Source organism: Lathyrus oleraceus, chromosome 3 (assembly GCF_024323335.1).
Source record: "Lathyrus oleraceus cultivar Zhongwan6 chromosome 3, CAAS_Psat_ZW6_1.0, whole genome shotgun sequence".
Lineage (NCBI taxonomy): Eukaryota > Viridiplantae > Streptophyta > Magnoliopsida > Fabales > Fabaceae > Lathyrus > Lathyrus oleraceus.
In genome coordinates, this window is record NC_066581.1 from 418,552,247 (window position 1) to 418,575,353 (window position 23,107).

A 23,107-nucleotide genomic window follows, 5' to 3' on the forward strand; every position below is an offset into this window, starting at 1 on the left:
ACAAAGACAAACAATTTAAAATGTCAGAATTTATCTTCCACGACATGTTTTTAGTGACGGACAATTGTATATTGCTTTATCAAGTGGTGTTTCGCAGACTGCAACAAGAGTGCTAATTAAAGACTAAAAAGTAGAGGGAGAAGAAGGAGATTTGACCAAAAATTTAATTTTTAAAGAAATTTTGTTGTCACAACCTCAAATATTTATCTATTTTGTTTGATCGTTCAACTATATTTTTTCAATGTCACACTTGGCGTGTACTCACTAGATTACACTATATTTTTTACTACTAAAATTTACTTCATTTATTTTGCAGTGAAACGAGAGATATTTATGATTTCAATTCCATGATTTTCATTACTATTAAGCAACAATGTCACTTAATGTCTCTGTTAATGTTTATGTTTATTTGCTTAATAAACGGTGAATTTTTCTTCTTCTTATGATTTTGAAAAATCTATAACAATATATAAACACAAAATTTAATTTTTGTGTAACCTATTTTGATTTTCTATAATAGGGTATTCATAACCATTAAATTATTCCACTCATAATATTGATTTTATTAAAAAAAAACTATTGAATAAAATCACATTATAATACAATTTTCTCATTTCAAACAAAATTTAATACATAAATATTACATATTGCAAACAAAATTTATATCATATATTTTATCATATAAATAATTTATATTAAAATCACGATTGAACTCTATGCTATATATAAACAAAATCCCAAACAAAATCCAATTCACCCAAGACCAAAATAAATGCATTTTATTATTCAATATTTGAACTTGAAAAAAAGAAAAACAATAGCAGCGCGCGCCCTTCCACCAAACTCGCCGCCTATTCGCCGCAGTTCCAACCAACACAGCCGAAGTTCTTCGTTGCTAGGAAGGAAGGAAGGCCGCCGGATAAAGTGAGAAACATTGTTTCAGATTTTCTTTCTCTTTTCGTATTTTGGAATCATACTATGCTTTAATACCAAATTCGAGTCAAATTGTTAGTGTTGCTCTATTCATCTCACTGTGGGTTTAGTTTTTCATATGATTTCTTCAAACACACTTTATTACCGTGTTTTTCATCTGTTTTTTTTTTCACTGTCTGTGTTCTTGAATTAATTTTGATTTTGTTCACCATTGTGTGTTTTCAATATCGTGTATGTACCAATTTAATATCAGGTAAACCTAGGGTTTGTTGGTTTACCCTTATCTAACAAGCTCTATATTTCTTTTCTCACTCAATAACTATTGGTTTTTGTAATTTACCTCTAAGTTGTTTAAATATTTTCGGTCCTAAATACAAAAAGATGAAGAAATAAAAGGAGATGGAAACATCGAATTCAAGCGAGCTGAATGAAATGGAGAAAGGCATCAGGTATTTTATGTGATGCAAAGCTCTGCGATTTTGTATGAGACAAAATGTTGGGTGGTTAAGAATCGATACGAGAATAAATTAAGGGTATCAGAGATGAGGATGTTGCGGTGAATGTGTGATAAGACTCGACAGATTAAAGCTAGAAATAAAAATATTAGAGAGAGTGTCGGGGTAACATCTATAATGGAGAAGTTGGTGGAAAATAGACTTAGAGGGTTTGAACATGTAGAGAGAAGACTTGTAAATTCTATAGTAAGAAGGGTAAACTAGATAAAAAGAAGGTAAATAATTAGAGGAAGAAGAGGACCTAGAGAGACTATGAGAGAAGTTATTAAGAAAAATTTCGAGATTAGTGATTTGGATATTAGCACTATCCTTGATAGAACATTATGGCAAAAACTGACTCCACTTAGTGCGATAAGGTTTAGTTGTTGTTATTGCTATGTTAAGTTCATGATGCTCCCTACATCAATAATTTTGGAAAATATTAGTTTGAAAATATTCTTCACATTAATAACTGTTTTGTCCCTTTTTTTTTTTTGGTTGAAACCATAAATTATTTACTTTCTTGAACTATGTGTTCAATCATAGACTATTGCTTCATTATTAGTGCCAAATGTATCTATTTATTATTTATTGCTTAGAATTGTGGAATGGGTTGTATTTTCTATCAGAGGGAATAGAGAGTTTATGAAGCCTTTTTATATGTATTTGATTTGTCTACTATTTCGAATCTTTGAAACAATGAAAATTTTAATTAATGTAAACACTCTTATCCTTTAATTATTTGTTGGTTTACTTTTGATAACCATGCTCTAGCAATTTTGCTATAGTACACAAGCACATTTTCATGTCCTGTTGTCATTGCCATTCTAACTTTGCTGAGTTTGCTTGCTTTTATATATTTGAATTAATTAAAGTTTAATTCATTTAATGAATTATGCTACAACTACCATTTGGTTATGCTGTGATATAATGGGTTAATAGTTTTGGATCATGAAGATGTTATGCATTGCTGTGAAAAATGCAGGTTACAACAACATTGAGTCTCTACTTTCATAGAGTTGCATGTAATTTGAAAGTTTCTTCATTATATTTGTTTGTCATTCGTGATTAACCATGCAATGCAACAACAGCTCTTAATTTTGTTTTTCCAAATTTCTTGGAATGGATAAATGCTCTTTATTTACAGGTGAAAATACATATCATAGTAAACTCATCAAATTATGCGTAGTTCACACTTCATAGAACTAAATTATGCTAGAACTGTTTCTAGTTAGCGGAACATACTAAAAGTCAGTTAAAGCTTATAACTATGAAAAAATCATTTTATATATAAAATCCAATATTAAAAGCTGGACTTTATGTCGAAACCAGTTTTGAACTTGTTGATATTTGTAAATATATAGTGTTGAGAATATTTGTATATAGAGTAGTCCCACATCGACTATATCATGTAACTAATTGTAATCTCTCTCTATATAATAAAGTCTCCGTAGTGCTTTTAAAAGCACATGGTTTAACCTAAATGTCTCTTAGTCTCTCCTAATTTAATATGGTATCAAAGTCTCCTATTGGTCCTTGGGTCCTCGATTCTGGTGCGTCTGATCGTGTTACCGGTAATAAAGGTCTTTTTTTTCCCTCTCTACCCCTGGTTTCTTACCGAGTATAACTTCCGCAAATGGTTCTCAAACCCGATCCCAAGGGATTGGTACTGTCCAAATTTTACCATCTCTCTCTGTTACTTCTGTCCTATATGTACCTAATTGCCCATTTAATTTACTGTCAGTCAGTCGTTTAACTCGTTCCCTTAATTGTTCTATCATCTTTACTGATAGTAATGTTACTCTGCAGGATCGGAGTTCGGGACAGACGATTGGCGTCAGATGTGAGTCTCAAGGCCTCTACTACTTCTCTATGTCATCTACCACATTCTCCACCACAGATTCTCCACTCATTATACATGCGCAGTTAGGTCATCCAGGTCTTCCCAAACTATAAAAGTTGGTGCCTAGTCTATCTAAATTGTCCACTTTACATTTCCTGATCGAGTCAATAAACGGGCTGCGTCCCCTTTTGCTTTAGTTCACTCCAATGTTTGGGGTCCCTCGCGTACCGTGTCTACTTTTGAGTCCAAATATTTTGTAACTTTTATTAATGATTTTTCATGTTGCACATGGCTATTTTTAATGAAGAACAAATCTGAATTGTTTTCTATTTTTGAACAATTTTATCGAGAAATAAGAACTCAATTTGGCTTGTCTATTCGTAAAGTGACAATGCACGTGAATATTTATCCCAACGGTTTCAAACTTTTATGTCATCCAATGGTATTCTTCACCAAACATCTTGCCCTCATACACCCCAATAAAATGGGGTAGCCGAACGCAAAAATCGGCATCTTGTAGAAACCACTCGGACCCTACTTCTCCATGGTAATGTTCCTCTCCGTTTTTGGGGGGATGTGGTGCTCATGGCATGTTACCTCATAAATCGCATGCCCTCATCTGCCCTTAATAATAAAATCCCTCATTCAATCCTGTTTCCAAACTCTCCTCTCCACCCAATTCCTCCTCGAGTATTCGGGTTAACGTGTTTTGTACACAATCTCTCCCCTGGTCTTGATAAACTAGCAGCTCGATCACTAAAGTGTCTCTTTTTTGGTTATCATCGTTCCCAAAAGGGTTATCGTTGTTATTCTCATACTCTACAACGATACCTCATATCGGCCGATGTTACCTTCTTCGAGTCTGTTCCATATTTCGGGTCCAACCCAGTATCTCCGGAACCTCTTCAAGAAAGTACCCCCACACCTTTTCCGGCAGTTATTAATGTCCCGCCTACCATTATCCCCCACCAGTCTATGGCTCCTGACCCCCCTACTTCTTGACCACTTCAAACATATCAGCGTTGTCGCCCAACGTCTGTCGTCCCTGTCCCTGAGGTCATTGCAGACTCTTCTCCGACGCCTCCGCCAACACCGGATCCGATCCTGCAACCTGAGTCTGATCTTCCTATTGCCCTTCGAAAAGGTATACGTCAAACACGAAATCCTTCTCCACATTATATTGATTTATGTTATCATCGTCTTTCCCCTTTGCAGTATACTTGTTTGTCTTCTTTGTCTTCTGTTTCTATTCCTAAAACTCCAGGTGAAGCATTATCTCACCCTGAGTGGAGGCCAACAATGATTGATGAAATGTGTGTTCTTCAAAGCAGTGGTATCTGGGAACTGGTTCCTCTACCCCTGGGAAATCTTTAGTAGGTTGTCGTTGGCTTTATACAGTGAAGGTTGGTCCAGATGGTAAGATTGATCGATTTAAAGCTCGCTTGGTAGCCAAAAGATACACTCAGATTTTTGGATTGGATTATAGTGATACCTTCTTGCCTATAGCCAAGATGGCATCTGTTAGACTTCTTCTAGCCATTGCAGCCATTCGACATTGGCCTTGAAGAGGAAATATATATGGAGCAACCGCCTGAATTTGTTGCTCAGCGGGAGTCATCGAATATGGTGGGTAGGTTACACAGGTCTCTTTATGGTCTTAAGCAATCTCCGAGAGCTTGGTTCGGCAGATTCAGCGCTGTATTACACCAGTTTGGTATGGTCCGTAGTGAAGCTGGTCATTCTGTTTTTTATCGTCACTCAGCCCAAGGGTGTATTTATCTTATTGTGTACGTAGATGATATTGTCATAACTGGTAGTGATCAACAGGGTATACTCCAGTTAAAACAACATCTCTCGATTCAATTTCAGACAAAAGACCTTGGTAAACTCCGCTATTTCTTGGGTATTGTGGTAGCACAATCTAAAGGTGGTTTGGTGATTTCTTAGCGGAAATATACTATGGATATTTTGGAAGAAACAGGTTTGTTGAATGCTAAACCAGCTGATACTCCTATGGATCCAAGTGTCAAACTACTACCTAAATCAGGGGGAGCCTTTATCTGACTCAGGAAGGTATAGGAGATTGGTTGGAAAGTTGAATTATCTCACAGTCACACGTCTAGACATTTCTTTTGGGGTTAGTATGGTAAGTCAATTCTTAAATTCCCCTTGTCAGGAACACATGGATGCTGTTATCCGGATTCTGAGATACATCAAATGTGCTCCAGGAAAAGGTTTAGTGTAATGAAGATAAAGGACATACTCAGATAATTGGATACTCTGATGCTGATTGGGCAGGGTCTCCCATTGATAGACGATCCACCTCTGGGTATTGTGTACTTGTTGGAGGAAACCTTATATCCTGGAAAAGTAAGAAATAAAACGTAGTTGTAAGATCAAGCGCTGAGACAGAGTATAGGGCCATGGCAATGGCAACATATGAACTTATTTGGTTAAAACAGTTGCTCAAGGAACTTCAAATTGAAAAAGCAAGACCAATGACACTTATTTGTGATAATCAAGCTGCATTGCATATTGCTTTAAATCCAGTCTTCCATGAGAGGACGAAAGATATTGAGATAGACTGTCACTTTGTTAGAAAGAAGATCGAGTCATGTGACATTGTCACAAGCTTTGTCAACTCTAATAATCAATTGGCAGACGTGTTTACAAAATCTCTGCGAAGCCCCATAACTAATTATATATGTAACAAGCTTGATGCATTTGACTTATATGCTCAAGCTTGAGGGAGAGTGTTGATATTTGTAAATATAGTGTTGAGAATATTTGTATATAGAATAGTCCCACATCGACTATATCATGTAATTAGTTGTAATCTCTCGCTATATAATAAGGTCTCCGTAATGCTTTTAAAAACACACGCTTTAACCTAAATGTCTCTTAGTCTCTCCTAATTCAATAGAACTAAAAAACCAGATTTTGAAAACTGGATTTTTTTTACCCGGAACCAATTTTAAAATTGAAAACTGGTTATGAAGTCCATAACCGATCATAAATTTGGTTGTGGATATAACCAATTTTATATCTGGTTTTGTAATCACAAACAAAACCAATGGTGGGTTGGTTATAATATCCAGTTAAGATAAATTGTTCTGGATTAGTTATGTAAATAATTACCATGGGCATCCCTAGGTAAACCTACAAGTCAAGTTTACGAGTCTGTATTGACAACTTGATATGGTTGCAGTTGCGGCTGTATTACCGTTCCCGAGACTTCTATAACTGTTATTGTTTGGCAGACCAAGTTCATGCTCTATTGCGTTATTTTTATTTTTAAACAGTGTTATACTATTCTCTCAATTGAGGAAAAACATACAGCTCTCGTACCTCTGATTTCATTTCTTTTCCTGCAGTTTAACTGTATTAGCAGCGCCATTTGTTGTATTTTATGAAAATTCATTTATGTAATTGTTATGTTGTTTACTTATTCGGTTTTGTTGCAGGAGAGACATTATTTGCTGCAAGAGATGAAAATGTATGTCACTACCATTCTTTTCAAAATTGTTGTGCAAAAATGTCTCAAATGATTCTCTCTTTCTTTCTCTAATGAGACATTATTGATGTTTTTAATTATCTTTTCATAGCTTGGAGGCCAATGTTTCTGCACTTACAAATTTTGAGGTCCTTGATTTCATACGAGCTAAAGGAGCTTCAAAAGATCCAACACGGGTTATTGCCAAAGTAGCAATGTCCGAATACAAGGTTTGTTTTTCTGCTAAGACAATTGGTCATAGATAACCCTTTTTTATTTGTGATTATATTTGTTGCCATAGATAGTAATGCTATTTAAGCTTTTTGTGATTACAGGTTTACGATTATTTAGTTAATACTGCAGCTGGTAGTCAAACAAGAGAGAGCGTCAAAGAATATTTGACAAGTATTAAAAAGCATGAGCTGTCACAGGCTGAGGTTCTGAATGTATTAAACATCAGACCAGCTGCCGAAGTGGAATTATTTCATGTAAGTGTCATAACTATGTTCTTCTCATTTATTTTATGTCTGAGTAATCTGTTAGATGGTACGTTAGCGACTTAGCTCTGCATTTTCTTTATGCGTTCACATTTTCTGCAATATGTAGTTTCTGTTGTTTTTATTTAGCTTTGAAGTGTCGGACTGTCGGGGTTTGAAGCTTTGTAGCTAAGCGGTTAGTAGTAACACAAATGTTTAATGAGTAGGAATTGAACTTGCTAACCCGGGGTCTACAACACTCACAATCCATACCAGACCTTATAACTAAATATTTTTTGAATTACTTATTGTTCTCTTATATTTGTTATCAGTTATTAAGAAGTGAATTAGCTTGTATATTCATTCACTTGCTGAAGCAACTTTTAATGAGCATATGAAAAACATGATGTCCAATTTAAAAGATCTTGTAATGTTTGTATTCTTCAACTTTTCCTTGCCAGAAACAATGCTCATTGCATGGAGGTGTCATTTTCTATAATGCAATGATTTGATATTACTTTTGCTAAATATTTGAAACAATGCTTCATTTCCGCATAAGTTCAGCAGAAATTTTTGTAAGACAAGTATTATGTGTAGAGTTCTAAAATTTAAAAATGATATATCACTTTGAAATTTAAAGCATCAAATAGTCAAGACTGGATTCCTTTCCATTCTTTTTACTCTATCACCGTTTCTGCATAAGTTTAGGTTAAGATTATAAGTTTTGTATGCAGTAGTTGAAGTAATCTCCTGAAAATAAAACTCTGTCGATTAAGTAATATCCTGAAAATTTAATTTTAATTCATGCTTAGTGTATACGACTTTCCACCATCATCCAATTGTCTATTTCTGAATTCTTATATTTGTTATCAGTTCCGAAGAAGTGAGTTAGCTTGTATATTAATTCACCTGCTGAAGTAAATTTTAATGAGCATATGAAAAACACAATGCTCAGAAACCTAATATTACTTCAGAAAATGTAATGTTTCTTGTTTTGTTTCTTATTCTTTTGAGAGTAGCTTACTATGAGGCACACACGAGGTACAACACTGGCATACAGACATAGTGTTCAATCATTTCTATTCTTTTGAAAAAATAGAAATAATTGCATGAAATTTCTTGTGTTGTGTCTTATGAGTGTCAGACACCCCTTTTCTATTATGTGAGGTCATGTTAGGCACATAGATTGAATGCCACCAAGTGATTAAGAATAATTAAGCATATCAAAACACGATTTCTTCCTTTTTTTTAATTATAAAATCTTCATATTGAGTTGTGTTTTATTTTAGGATAGTAACTCTGTAGTTTGTGCTTGAATACATCACCAAGCATTCTGGGGTCCTGAAAAACGTTTAGTTTATGGTTAGTCTTATAGATGGTGGTTATATTGGGAGGTTCGTTACTTAATTTTCTATTTTGAATCAAAAGAATATTGGTTTGTTGGGTTTTGATGTTATAGTCTTACCTAGGTTAAGTTCTTGGGTTTTATGAGAAATTACTTCCACACCTATATATCATAAATTTGCAATTGATTTTGGGCATGAAAATGATCATGATTATATATGAGACGGATCATTTGTTATTGGTTTCAAAGTCAGTCTCTATCTTGTAACCGACAATGAGTAATACATTATATGGTTCAACACTTACAATAAGGGTTTCACTTTAACTTTGACCACTGGGGTTTAATGACTTCTTTAAACTTGTTCATCCTATATCAACAAATTATACAGAATTTTTTGCCCAATTAAAGCTCTTAGAGCTTATCATTCTTCCGGTTTGATATGTGCTACATCTACCTTCATATTTTCATTGTAGAGTGACATTGGCTCACGATCATATTCTTGTTTGTTTGTAAAATGCATTTTTGAGGTATCTCAGTTCCTGGCTGGTTGTCTTGTAACTGGGTACGGAATCCGAGACCATCAGAATTGCGTGTCTGTCATGGTATTTACTGATAATGAAAAACTAGATGTGCATGAGTTAAGCCTAGTGTGCTCTATTGTGTTTGATGATAAATTGATAATTGTATGCTAAGAATTTTCTTATATCTTTTTCTAGACACTGATTTCTTCTGCTCTAGTTCTAGGTAAAGTTTTGGTCTATATGACTAACAATATGCATTTGAATGTCATGTATTTGCATAATTGTTATCAGTTTGTTAACTTTTAATTATTTTGCAGATTATAGAGGATTGTACTGTCCGTTTTCCAGATGAAGAGATAGCTGAAATAGTAGAACTGGTAGAAAAAACATTACCAGCACGATCTAACGAAGAGACATCAAAAGAAATCTCCGAGGGCGAAGAAGAAACTGAAACACAGAAATATGAAAATGGTAACGAGATTAGGCAAGATCAAATTGAAGATGGAGAACAAATGGACACAAGTTGAGATTTCATTTTAGTACTTAATGACTAGCACTAGAAGATCTCGTTGTTGGGTTAAAAAAATGAGTTGACGAACATGATTTTTATACGAACCTGAGTTAGTCCCGTGGCTGTGTTACTTCTACAGGAAACTTAAGAAAAGCAAATGCAATGCAAATGCTGTTGGCTTTGTTACTCTAAATAGAAAACTTAGAATTTCTTAATATATTCTTCCAATGATTGCTTTGTTTCTTATCCAAAAATATATTTCCAACTTATGATCTGGTGATGTTAAAAAGCAGTTGCATCCTAAGGGTCCATTTGAGAGTTGGTTCAAATTGGTTACTTTGAATTGTGTTCGATATTTTTAAAATGTTTAAAAGTAATATAATACATAACTATATTAAATCATATTGTTATTGTAAATATTTAAAAAATATCAAATACATTTCAAGATATATCAATCCTCAAAATTCAATTCCTCAACAGATCCTAAGATTTTATTTAAGATTTTATTTTTGAGTTTGGAGGGGATGAAAAAGGAGGACTTTGAAAAATGAGCTTTTAAAAAAATTAGAAATTTTTTAAACATTTTTTGAAAAAATAATTTTGATTAAATGATAAAATACATTTATTTTTAATTTTTGAAATACTATAATAATAAAATTTATATTTAAACAATTGGTCTAAATTCTCCAAAATTCTTCTCCAATATAAAATTTGATTTTTTTTGAATTAGGCTTTTTTTTGGTGATAGGAAGAAAAACAAACTCCGAAACCTTCCCAACTAAAATCTTATTCATTTCATCCCATCTTTCTTATTTTTCAAAACCCTCACCTCCTCCCTGCAAACTAAGCCTAAAAAAATAATCATATTGTGGCAATTACATTGTAAAGGTTATGAGTTCTTTTACCCATAAAACTTCAAATGGAAATAAAGGATTCTATTACCTATAGAGCAAAAATGGAATGAAATGGAGTGAAGGGTATGAAGCAGAATGTTATAATGGGTATAACAAGATAAGTGTATTTTAACCATTTTGGAGTGTGGGAGCTTCACAATGTAGAACACACCAAATATTGAAGGCATGTCCTAAAATGTCCCAAGATCTTGACAAAACAAATTTAACTAATTACAAAAAGAATCCAGGCAGCCCTATGAGTAATTTAGGGTACATGGTCAACTATGTCAACATTTACAAAAGTATAATTTTTATTTACAAATTTTTTCCACCTTGTGCTTATGTCATTAACTGGTTTTGGATGCTAAATCTTCAATCAAAATAGATTATTAACATTCATATGGCAGCAGGGATGAGATCCTCTTCAACATCAGTTTCCTGATCTTCTTCCAATACCATCCAGTTTGAAATTGTACCCTGAAATAATTTAGAGTCATATTAAAAGCACTGATAGAATCCATTCTTAGCTTACTTTTAGTAAGTCATAAACACGTTGTATTTATGAACCCAAAATAATTTCACTCTGATGGTAGAACTCTTCAGAAATTAAAATTGACCCCATCATTGAACCCTTAAAATTTAAGTTTTTTATAGAACAGTTTGCACATGTGCTGTCTATATGGTCTCCAATGGCACAATGGCTAAAAACCGGTTCTTGCATATGGAATCTGTATTGGAGATGTTTCTATAAACTTCAAATTAACAGATAACTACCTTTCCTTCCCGGAGAACTCTGGGAGGCAATTTGGTCATGTCGACCACAGTGGACGACTGTGCCAATCTTACACCACCATCAACAACAAAATCAAGGCCCTGAAAAACCGAAGTAATGGTTTTAAGATCTTTTGTAAAAGCAATAAAACTTATTAGTAAAGAATATAATCAACTACCAAACTTTTTATGTTTGGTAGAGCCAAGCATACCATGTAGATTTGTAACAATTAGTCTGAAAATCATGTATTTGATTTCAAGCATTCTTTACGTGTAAATGCAAAACTCGAATCCGTAAAGAAAAATGACATGCATATATAATGTGTCGTGAACATGACATTGCCTATTTCTAACAAGCATAGAAAATGCAATTCATATTTTCCCTTTTTGTTTGAGAAGGGGCTAAAATCATTATTCCATACTTATTTATACTGGAAAAATAATGATACAATAGAAACGGCGATACCTCTGGTCCATATGTATCAGCTATCATAACTGGATCAATCATCCATTCGTCTTCATTGAGGAACTTGATGCTAAAATACAGATGAAAAAGTTCCAAGGTAATATTCAGGTGCAAGCATCAACTATTATGCTCCATTCTCTAATGCAACAATTATGCAAAATAAGGAGCCGATACCTAATACCGTCACAAAGGTTATAGTCATCTACATGAAAGGTTCTAAGAACTTGGATTGAACCTAACTCAACTAAAAAAAGGGCTTGTAAGGTATGTTGAAGGATACATCTCCAGGCAACGTGGGACTGAATCCACCACCTCTTCACACCCAACACAAATGAAGGTGTTGAGTGCAATGAAGGCAGCCAAAATGGCTCAATAGGGTGGCTAGGAGCAGACCCCAATTAAGACGGAAATTCTAAAATTTATATATGTCACTTCATTAGTTCTACTGTGTATCTTATTTTACCATTTCAAAGCGATGTGTTTTTCAGGGTGGTCTCCTCGACCTATTATTTGCCTAACAAATATATTTTTTCCAAGCAAAAAAATGACCCAATAAATTAAATAAACCTTGTGCATATTAATGGTGCAGTCATCTCCTTTAGTATTGCTTGGCAAATTGCATCGTCAGGCATACGGACACCGACATTTTTTCTTGATGCATATTTGGCAGAAGTAGTTCCAAATCTTATGCACTGTTTTGGTAACGCTTTGCTAGCCATTAAGATGAAAGTGTACTGTCACTCAAACATGACTAGTGTTAGCAACAAATTGTCAATAACTAAAGAGCATAGACACTAAAATTGGCATTAAAACCATAGGATTCACCAACATAAAGACACGATATTACAAATTGTACTAAATTTAGATGGTACAACATGTTTAAATGAGAAAAAAATCATTAATTAGTTTCTGAGAGAATACTTACGGGACCAGGTAAGCAAAGCTTAACAGCTTTGAATAAATTTGCATGGCCCTGACCATCACCGCACGGAAACCCAGCTGTGTACTTATCTATGTCGCGAAATGAGTGGCATAAGATGCTAAGCGGCTACAAGTAACAGAGGTACCATAATCATCAACGACTTCAAGAAGTAGCATTACTACATACCAAGTACCAACATACATAGAGAAATTTTTGAAGCTGTGATCAACAAAATCAAACCTAAACACAAAGTAAAGTGATTGTACATGTGTGACAAGCAACCGACCATGAAAATCGTATCGAATAGATATCCAATTGGCAGCACAAGAACAACTCAACAAAGACAAGCTAACTGTGTTACTCACCTTTGAAGCGTCTATATTCTTGATTCTGCAACACAACACAAATATACCCTTGGTTAATATAGTGATTTAGGGAGAAATTAATCAAACATGATTGAGATTAACAAAGTTACACTACACCTACCTTCGTAGTCGTTCAATGGCTGAGTTGTTTGTTAGGTCACATGCTATTGCATATCTATGTATAGACAAAAGAAAGAAGAAAAAAAAGAATGACTTCCATGAAAACAAATCCTCTACTACTCATAGTCTCTAAATTAACCGAAACTACAAAAACGCATCCTTTAACAGTGTCTCTAGTTAGTCAATATAACCATTGGATGCATTTTTTGTTAGTCTTTGAACATGTCTATCAAACAATACACTCAATGATTTATTTTCTTTTACACATTCAGAGACTATAGTAACAATCATGGTTTTGGCCGCAATATTGCTGATGCGATAGTCTCCGCAATTGCATTAGACCACAATTGCATTGTGATTTGAAATCACACTCCTCCTACATTAGCAACCGCATCGCCCAGGTTTCTTAAAGCATTTTCGTCAAAACTCAATATTTAGAATCCAAAACTCAATTTACTTCTAAAAATCTTAATATCAAGTGTTTTTCAACGGTGTATTTCAAACTCTTCTCAATCAAAATACACGCCGCAATGGCTAAAATGCACAGCGCAGCAACCGCAATGACCGCAACTTAAAACCATGGTAACAATGTGCAACAATTTTGCATATCAAAATGAGCATTTAATCTGATAATATATGATGTATGATACTGTTCTAATTAAAATTTAAGTGTAAGAGCGAGCGAGCAAGCAAATAAGAAGGACTGACAGTGTATCAGTAGGGATGACACCAACAGCACCTTGTTTCAAGAGATTAACAACAGGTTCCAATTTCCATGAATCAGAGCCAGATGGATCAGCTTCAATGTAAACCAAACCTCCTTCCTGTTATCTTGTTCAATTCAATTTCAAACTCCAAAGCGTAACTAACTAACTGTAAACTGTAAAGAGAAGAGAGAAAGAGTATTGTGACCTTGTTGAAGCGAGTTGTATCTGTGTATTTGAGACGTTTGGGGCTTCGTTTGATAGCCATGGATAGTACTAGTCCTCGGGAATTGTGGTTGTGGCGGTTTCGTGAGAGAGCGTCGAAACGCAGTGGTTTATGGCCACAAAGACGAGCCATTTCCATTTCTAACCGTGCTTTGTAGATGGTTGTAGCAACAGATAATGCAAAGGGAATTTTGATGCGGTGATCGGTATCGTGTATTGTATTAGTCGATCAAATTATGCGTAAGAACTAAAATTACAAATTTGCATTCTAAAATATATGGATAACACATTTTGTGAGTAAAATTGAGTGACTATATGCGCCACTCCACATGGATGACAATCGAGTGACACGCAATCTAACAAGATCATTTTGTTTCTCCTATTTTCATTTTTTTTCTATTTTGTTTTCTCCATTATAAAATTCAGGATTTTAGTTCTTTTATTAGAATTTTAATCCTTTTGAATATGAAACTAAATTTTAGTGACGTGACAATGAATTATATGTCATTGTTAAATATATCAAAATTTATTTTATATATATATATATATATATATATATATATATATATATATATATATATATATATATATATATATATATATATATATATATATATGAATTTAATTGATATACACTGACAGTGTAAAGATTTTTTACACTGTCAGTTAATCACAACCATTGATTTATTTAAAATGTTTGACTTTTATTTTAACAACTTAAAAAATAATACAAACGGATGATTGTGATGCATTGACAGTGTAAATTTTTTTACAGTGACAGTGCATAACAATTAATATCTCTCTATAGAGAGAAAATATTTTTACACTGTCAACCAATGAGACTCGTGTATCCCCCCACATCACACTTTTATTTTTAAAATACTGTTATGATTTGGCAATATGAAATATTTTGATTGGATGTCAGTGTAATACTTCTTTACACTGACATTGCACTACCTTTAACCTCATCTCTCTCTCTCTCTCTCTCTCTCTCTCTCTCTCTCTCTCTCTCTCTCTCTCTCTCTCTCTCTCTCTCTCTCTCTCTCTCTCTCTCTCTCTCTCTCTCTCTCTCTCTCTCTCTCTCTCTCTCTCTCTCTCTCTATATATATATATATATATATATATATATATTATATATATATATATATATATATATATATATATATATATATTCCTTTTCTCCTCTCTGCCATTCCTAAACTTCATCATTCTTTCATTCCGTCACGTTTTTCGATTTCATGGATGATTCAAGTTTCTCATGCATCATAACCACGCAGTCAGGTCTAAGAAAAATAGGGAATAAGGAATATATGTAGGTGTGATTTTGAGTTTTATTAATGATATTATGGACTTATGAGAATTCTGAAATAATGTTTAATGGTTGTGGTCGTTTTAAGGTGGCGGAGAAAAAAGAATATAATTATTTTGAATAGTTTGATGAAGAAATAACAATCGCGCAAAGGATGTGATTAGATCATTGAGAATATGGATGGAAATTTGACACACATCCAATGGATACCAGTAAAAATTAATCACAACAAGCAGAATAAAAACCCGCAAAATGGGTACAATTATGGACACTGACAATTACCCACTAAAATAACCAAATATGGGCGCAAATACAAGTATCTTAATATCCATTTCGTCCCATACCCGCACAATATATATTTATATATTTTTTTATTTTCATTATTATATACACATATATACTTATCAATTTTGTTAAATACATCACTATTAAACTTGTATGCATTTTAATATAAGTGTATGTTTATTTCTGAACTCAACAATAACATCCTTCCATTTTTTTAAATGTTAAAAAATTAAAATGACATGATAAATTATAATGGATCGATAAATTTTTATTAGAAAAATTCGGGTAAACGGACATGAGAATGTGTACTTAGATACCCATAGGGTACAGGTACAAATGTTGGTGCTCACACAGATATGAGCTCGAGTACAAGGATTTTTTAAACCGCGGGTATGAGGACGAGTACTATAGTACGGTACCCAAAACCTGTCCATTACCATCCGTAGTTGAGAGACAACGAGTGACAGAAAGAAAAATAAAGAATTGTTGAAGGATGAAGAATAAATTTGTTCAGAGTCGACCATATGGCCATCAGCCCCGACCTAAAGAAAACAATGATTTGCTCAATGGATCATAGCACAAGGTAACTACCATGGGGAAAAGTATAGGGGATTGAGGACCAGAATACATCCAACTACTTCCCGTTGTCGCGATGTGAAATTAACTTGGGTGTTCGCACGCTCGATATAATAACAGAGTCACCTCCGAAGCTTATTTATTCCAAAAAGGAAAGGGAAAATATCGATAAAACCCTTAATGAAAAAGAAAATGGTCGTCGCAACCAAATTCAGGTTTGAAAGTCAGTTATGCGAGGGGAAGATATTAGCACCCCTCATATATGTTGTGCTCGTTCGTTTTGCGAATAAGAGTGTTAGGTTGAGTTATTTGATTTCTTATAGCTATTAAAGGTTGAAAGGAAAAAGAAAATGACTAAAAATAAGTTTTTTATTAGGGTGTTTGATAGTATTGCTAGTCTTGCTTCTAGGTATCCTCAGGTACGATGATGAATTCAAAGCTGTATAGTTCTTAGTAGAAAACCACGTATGTCTTGGTTAATTTTAATGAACAATCATTAGGTCGCATTCTAGCGGTTAAATGTTGCTTGTATGCTCGCGCATGAGAGGCTTAAGCATTCGTTTGTATCCGGTAGAATAAATCTTATTTGATTGCATTCTAGAGGTTAAATGTTGCTTGTATGCTCGTGCATGGGAGGCTTAAGTATTTGTCTGTATCGCGGTAGAATGGATGAAACATCATCTGTTTATGAAAAATATTTAATTTTGATTGCGATTGGGCAAAAATGAGTTTGATTGGTTAAGTTTATTTTTGGGTGGAAGACGAGTACTCGGTAAGACCAAGGTGTGTACCCTGGGGTCGATTATTCGGGGTTTCAAAAGAGTGTGCACCCCAATGTCCCTTTTCATCCAATTGTTTATAGAAAAATATTCGCAGAAGACGAATGCTCGGTAAGATCAAGGCGTATGCCTCAGGGCTAATTATACAGGGTTTCAAAAGAGTGTGCACCCTAGTTTCCTTTTTCATCCTAATTTCATTATGTGTTTTATGGCGGAAGAAGGATGCTCGGTAAGACCAATGTGTGTGCCTCGGGGCCGATTATTCGGGGTTTCAAAGGAGTGTGCACTCCAATGTCCTTTTTCATCCAATTGTTTATAGAAAATTATTTGTGGACAACGAATGCTCGGTAAGACCAAGATGTGTGCCTCATGGATGATTATTCGGGATATCAAAGGAGTGTGCACCCCAATGTAATTTTTCATCCTAATTTGATTATGAGTTTTATGGCGAAAGACAAATGCTCGGTAAGACCAAGGCATGTGCCTCGGGGCCGAGTATTCAGGATTTTAAAGGAGTGTGCACCTCAATGTCCTTTTTCAGCCGATTTATTTGGGAAAAATATTTTCCAAGTGTTTTTCGATTAAGTTTGGGAAAAGACTTGATGTTGATCAAGTCGTTGATTCACGCTTATTAGAAATTGATTCGATTGGTTTTTGATTAGATGGTAAAGTGGTGAGATGTTTATGAAAATTACTTGATGTTGATCAAGTATTTAATTTTTTTGAAAGAAAGGTTAATTTTATTAACAAACTATTTAATTTATTTTTTGACTAATAAAATAAATTAATGAAATAAAATAAAATAAAAAACAACAAAAGGGAGAGTGTAAAAAGCATTCAAAGGGGTGAAAGCATAGCAAAAATGACAAGAATGGGCTTGGCCCAAGGATAAAAAAACTAAAGAGGTAAATGGGTGCAATATATGAGAATCGGAGGTAAAGACCGCGATGTGGGGACGTCTGTACATGGTCCCATTGAGATGTGATCAAACGGGTGTGGTGGTGCCATTTATACCTCAAAGCAAAATCACCTTTGATCAAAAGAGAGGACCACTGGTCCCTCTCTCATTCTTCTCATATCCTTCTCTCTCTAACTAACAACACCAAACTTTTCTCGCCTCTCTCTAAGATCTGAACCCTTCACATTTCTAGATTTTGATGAATGTTCAACAAGAACACTATGAGTGTTCTTGAGTTATTTCCATAATTTCACTAAACGCACTCCAATCTCAAACATGTAAACACAACCCCCCTAAAAGTGTCTTATGAGCATCAATCCAAACACCACAACAACAAAAAATAACAATCAGTGTGAATCAAACAAACAAACGACTAACACAAATCAAACACCATACAACGAAATTATCAAAGGGGAAACAATCATAAAGCATGCAGAAGCAAAAATTTATGAAGAAAAAGAAATAAAACGCTACGAAAGTACCAAATTGGAGAAAGAAGAATTTTGGCACGACGACGTTGATTTCCAGCGAGGCAAAACATACTCAGATAATGATTCCATCTCTCTCCTTTATAGTTTTTGTTCTTCCTCCTCTTCTAAAATTTCCTCATCTGCTTCCCTTATTTTGTGTTGATGTTGCTATGATTATGGAGGTTTGTAGGCTAATGCCCAGAGCAATGGAAACTTCAATGAGAAGCTAACATTACTCATTAAAAAAGTTATGAAGTTGGCTTTTGAAAGGATTGCAGGGTTGTGGATTCTGAGCTTAGTGGTGGTGCTTCTGCTCAAGAATTTGAAGTGTGTAACATGTAGTTTTGATATAGAATATTATGTGTATGCCGAGTGATTTGATTATGTGATTTATAGGGAGTCAGGTATGTGTGAGAATTGGAAGATATTTCCAAAATCAGCTGTGAATCTGTGTGACGAAATGAGGTGGATAGTGTGAGTGAGAAAAAATGGGAGGGAAACCGAGAGATTGTGAGAATTTGTTTGTTGAACTAGTGAATGCCAAGAATTCGGTTTTGTAATTCAACTCATCCCTTTGGTACATGATGGTACACGATGATACTATTGATAAAATCACCTATTTTGCAATTCAATTTTAATTCAAAGATATGTTACATGAATGTATGGAAGAATCAAAATTGTACTTATTTCAAGTCTTTTGGTATCTTTATTCAAATTTGGTACTTTTTCTCCTTCTCACTTGAACTATGCCATGGTGCATGATATGCATGGTGTCGCACCTCGAAAAATGAGAACACGACTTAACGAAGCGCAATCGCACGCTCGCATGATGGACTGAGCAGAGTCGCCACCGAACTTTATCCATTCTTAAAAGGAAAGGGGAAATATCGATAGAACCCAAGAAGAACGACAATGATTATGGTCGTTGCAACCAAATCAGGGTTCGAGAGTCGATTACGCAAGGGGAAGGTATTAGCACCTCTCACGTCCGTTGTACTCAACGGGAACCATTAGGTTAGTTGTGTGCGTTAGTGTTAGTTTGAAATATTAGGCTTCTCAAGATATTATGAGGGAAAGAATAATAGGATCAAAAGAAAAGAGAAGATATTTTTGGATTTTTGCAATAAAGGGGACTAAACCTAAGTTTTTTATTAATGGGCCTGACAAGATTTACAAATCTTGCTCCTACGTATCTCCGGATGCAATAGAGAACTCAAGGCTTACGTAGTTCTGGGTAGAAAAATATTTGTTTGTTGGTCGATTTTAGCGAAAGCTATATTGTATTAATCGACGAAAACATTGTTTTACCCAAAACAAATGAGGAGCAGGCGTGTACCACACATCGAATGGATTTACAAATCAACATCGGAAAAACGTCACTTATCTCAACTCAATAATTATGGACGAAGCATTGTTTCACATCATCTTAAGATAAGATGTCTTTTTTTATGAAAAGGTTTTAAAGATCGCACATCGGCGAAGAAAAGAGTTTGATTGGTTGGATGTATTTTTGGGCTTGAAAGACGAGTATTTATGACTTGCAAGCTCTTACAACTTGGATCTAATACTCGGGACTACGTCTGGATATTTCATCCATGTAATCTTTTTCTTTCAATTTTATTGAGAAAAGAAGTTTGAATATTTACAAGTATTTTGAAGAGAAGACGAATACTTATGGCTTGCAAGCTCTTACAACTTGAGACTAATATTCGAGATTACGACAAGATATTTCATCCAGATAATCTTTTTTTTCCAACTTACTTATGAAAATGGTTTGAATATTGGAGTGTTTAGAAGAGAAGATGAATACTTATGGCTTGTAAGCTCTTACAACTTGGGCCTAATATTCAGGATTACGACTGAATATTTCATCCAGATAATCTTTTTCTTCCAACTTACTTATGAAAATGGTTTGAATATTGAAACATTTTGAAGAGAAGACGAATACATAGGGCTTACAAGCTCTTACAACTTGAGCCTAATATTCGAGATTACGACTGGATATTTCATCCAGGTAATCTTTTTCTTCCATCGTTATTAAGAAAAATGAATTTAAAAAATTAATGCAAGGGTTTGAAATCAAATTAAAATGATCAAAGAACGAAAGTTGGAAATCAATGAAAATTGACTGGATATGCTTAAGAAAACTTGATGTAAAAAGTCCCCAAAAACAAGTCGAGTAAAATAAATAAATAAAAAATGGGTTATTAACTAAACACTTAAAATTTTTACACAAATATTTGTCTTTGCAAAGGATTGAATTGAGGACCTAGTGGGAGACAAGAGAAGTCTCAACCACCAGGCCATGAGCGATTGGTTGGAAATGGTCTTCAACCAACGATATAAAGCACAATTTTAAATGGAGTTTCTTTTTTAAATAAAAAAAGAATGGGCCGCGGATGAATGGGCTCAGAGCGGGTCAAATCCTTCCCGACCCGGCTCGACATTATGTTAAAAGCTAAAAAACCCTAATTTTATGGCCGTTTACCTCTTCTCTCTTATGTGAACGAGAACAAAGACAACCACCGTCCGAGATCGCTCTTTCCACTTTGTCGATGAAGAAACAACCCCTTGTCGTGACCGTTCACACTAGACGATCCAAACCTTTCCTTCCATCGCCGCAGACGAACAACTTGCGAGGTATCCTCCGTCGAAGAACCTTCGTCCGTCGTGGCTGAACAACTTGCAACATTACCTCCGACGAAGAACCTTTGTCCGCCATGGCTGTTTAAGGAAAAATGGTCTTACCATCACCCTCCATTGAAACAGCCGGCTAAAGCCTCAACGACGGCCAATGAAATTGCGGTCAATCAAGAAAAGTAGGAAAAAAACAAAAAAAATGTACAACAACCAATACAGAAGTGTTGAGCATGATAGGCAATGAAAAGTGAAATTCTGGTATCAGATATGAGATGTCGAAGGTAATGTCACGACACTAATATCCGAGTAAAACAAACAGGATAAAGATAAAGAATAGTAATGCAAGAGACACAAGCAATTGTTAACCCAGTTCGGTGCAACTCACCTACGTCTAGAGGCTACCAAGCCAGGAAGGAAATCCACTAAATAGAATCAGTTCAAAGACTCTCAGTACACTCCACAAGTTACAGTCTTTTTCACCTAATCTCTACCCGTATGATTTCTACCTAAGAACTCTTAGATATGAGATCCCACTCACTCCCCCTCAATCACACCATTGATATTAAACAAGAATTACAATGAAAAGAAGACACCCTTCAAAGACACACACTTGATCTTACTTAGCAGCTTCAATCAAGTAGACACACACTCATGCTTAAAAGCTTTAAGTGACAAATTACAACTTACAAATCAGACCAATTCAATCATCTATGGATGAATTGAATGACTTACAAGTCACATGACCACACAAGACACAAACCCTTATTCTCTCTCAATATTTCGCTCTGTATTGTTTGTGTATCAAATCAGGTTTTCCATGTCCTTTTTATAGAAGCTTTCAGCTGGGCTTGGACATCATAAAACCCTAAAACTATTTTCCATTCAAATCTTCCCATGACAGCTGATTAGATCTCGTTGGAAAATAAGTAAATCTGGTTGTAATTAATGATTTAATGCGTTTGTAAATCAGATCTTCAATCATACATAGATTGCCATTAAAAGCGCAATCACATAACACATAACATTCAGACTGAATGTTTTGTGTACAGATGTCATGACATCGGGTCTGACATCCTGGAACAATCCTGCATAATTCCATTTTAAAATATCCAACAGGTACATTATATCAGATGTCATGACATCGTGTATGACATCCTGGAACAATCCTGCATAATTATATTTTTAAACCACCAGTAGGTACAAGATATCTTATGTTAAGACATCACATGCAACATCTTGTGAACACTCTTTGTTTTACCAAAATTACTGCCAACACTTAGAACCAACAAACTCCCCCTTTGGCAAATTTTGGCTAAAACATATATCAATCCATTTTGTTCATAAAAAAACACATTAGCAGTTAAACAACATAACAACGTTTAAGCAGCAGCAGAAGCAAATAGAATTACTAGCTATAATAGAAACTAGTAAAACACACAAATGCACAAGGGTACTTCTTCTCCCCCTAAGTCTGTACAACACAGACAACACCTGTAATAACAACACTTGTAACAATCAGAATATCCTTCTGACATCTCCTTCAACATCACCTATGCACCACAGAGCATGCACAGAACATCAAACATCTCCTCCAACATCTCAGAATAGAACATCATTCTGTCTCCTATCAAACATCTCCTTCAACTTCAGCTGTTCACTTGTTTAGCCTAGCTAGCTACAACAACACTGCAAATCTCCATAATCCACACATTTAACTACAGCTCTCCACATAATCACTTCTCCCCCTTTTTAGTCAAAATAGACCAAAGGTGACCAATTAGACAAAATAAATGTCAATCAGCCTATCAGAGAATGTCACAGGAGATGTTATAACATATAAAATGTTAAAACATAAATGTTAGGAGATACAAACCATAATTATACACAGCTGCAATAGCTGAGATAATTAGAAATCCATGGAACTCATAAAGAGCCCAAATATTACATCAAGGCATCAGTAAGGACTGCCAAAAATTACAAACATTTCACCAGAAAAAAACAACAAAAC

General features: G+C 34.7%; 2 protein-coding genes across 5 annotated transcripts; one reads left to right on the forward strand and one right to left on the reverse strand.

The window, feature by feature from the left end:
• Nucleotides 1-743: 743 nt before the first annotated feature.
• On the forward strand, nucleotides 744-9,833 carry LOC127128008 (uncharacterized). 4 transcript variants are annotated; one of them, XM_051057263.1, is made up of 6 exons: nucleotides 749-924; nucleotides 3,237-3,270; nucleotides 6,735-6,766; nucleotides 6,876-6,993; nucleotides 7,099-7,251; nucleotides 9,423-9,833. In XM_051057263.1, exons 1-6 carry the CDS (start codon nucleotides 773-775, stop codon nucleotides 9,630-9,632), a joined length of 699 nt encoding a protein of 232 aa, XP_050913220.1. In that variant the 5' UTR covers nucleotides 749-772; the 3' UTR covers nucleotides 9,633-9,833. The 4 variants fall into 4 exon arrangements, with proteins under 4 accessions (XP_050913223.1, XP_050913220.1, XP_050913221.1 ...); XM_051057264.1 differs by having other exon boundaries at nucleotides 809-924; nucleotides 3,237-3,385; XM_051057265.1 differs by having other exon boundaries at nucleotides 809-924; nucleotides 3,237-3,366.
• A 754-nt stretch (nucleotides 9,834-10,587) lies between these two features.
• On the reverse strand, nucleotides 10,588-14,448 carry LOC127128009 (uncharacterized). Its single transcript, XM_051057267.1, has 9 exons — nucleotides 14,066-14,448; nucleotides 13,862-13,977; nucleotides 13,155-13,208; nucleotides 13,034-13,058; nucleotides 12,672-12,794; nucleotides 12,314-12,480; nucleotides 11,747-11,816; nucleotides 11,284-11,382; nucleotides 10,588-10,986 (listed from the first exon to the last, which is right to left on the reverse strand). Exons 1-9 carry the CDS (start codon nucleotides 14,219-14,221, stop codon nucleotides 10,906-10,908), a joined length of 891 nt encoding a protein of 296 aa, XP_050913224.1. The 5' UTR covers nucleotides 14,222-14,448; the 3' UTR covers nucleotides 10,588-10,905.
• Between the last annotated feature and the right edge of the window lie 8,659 nt (nucleotides 14,449-23,107).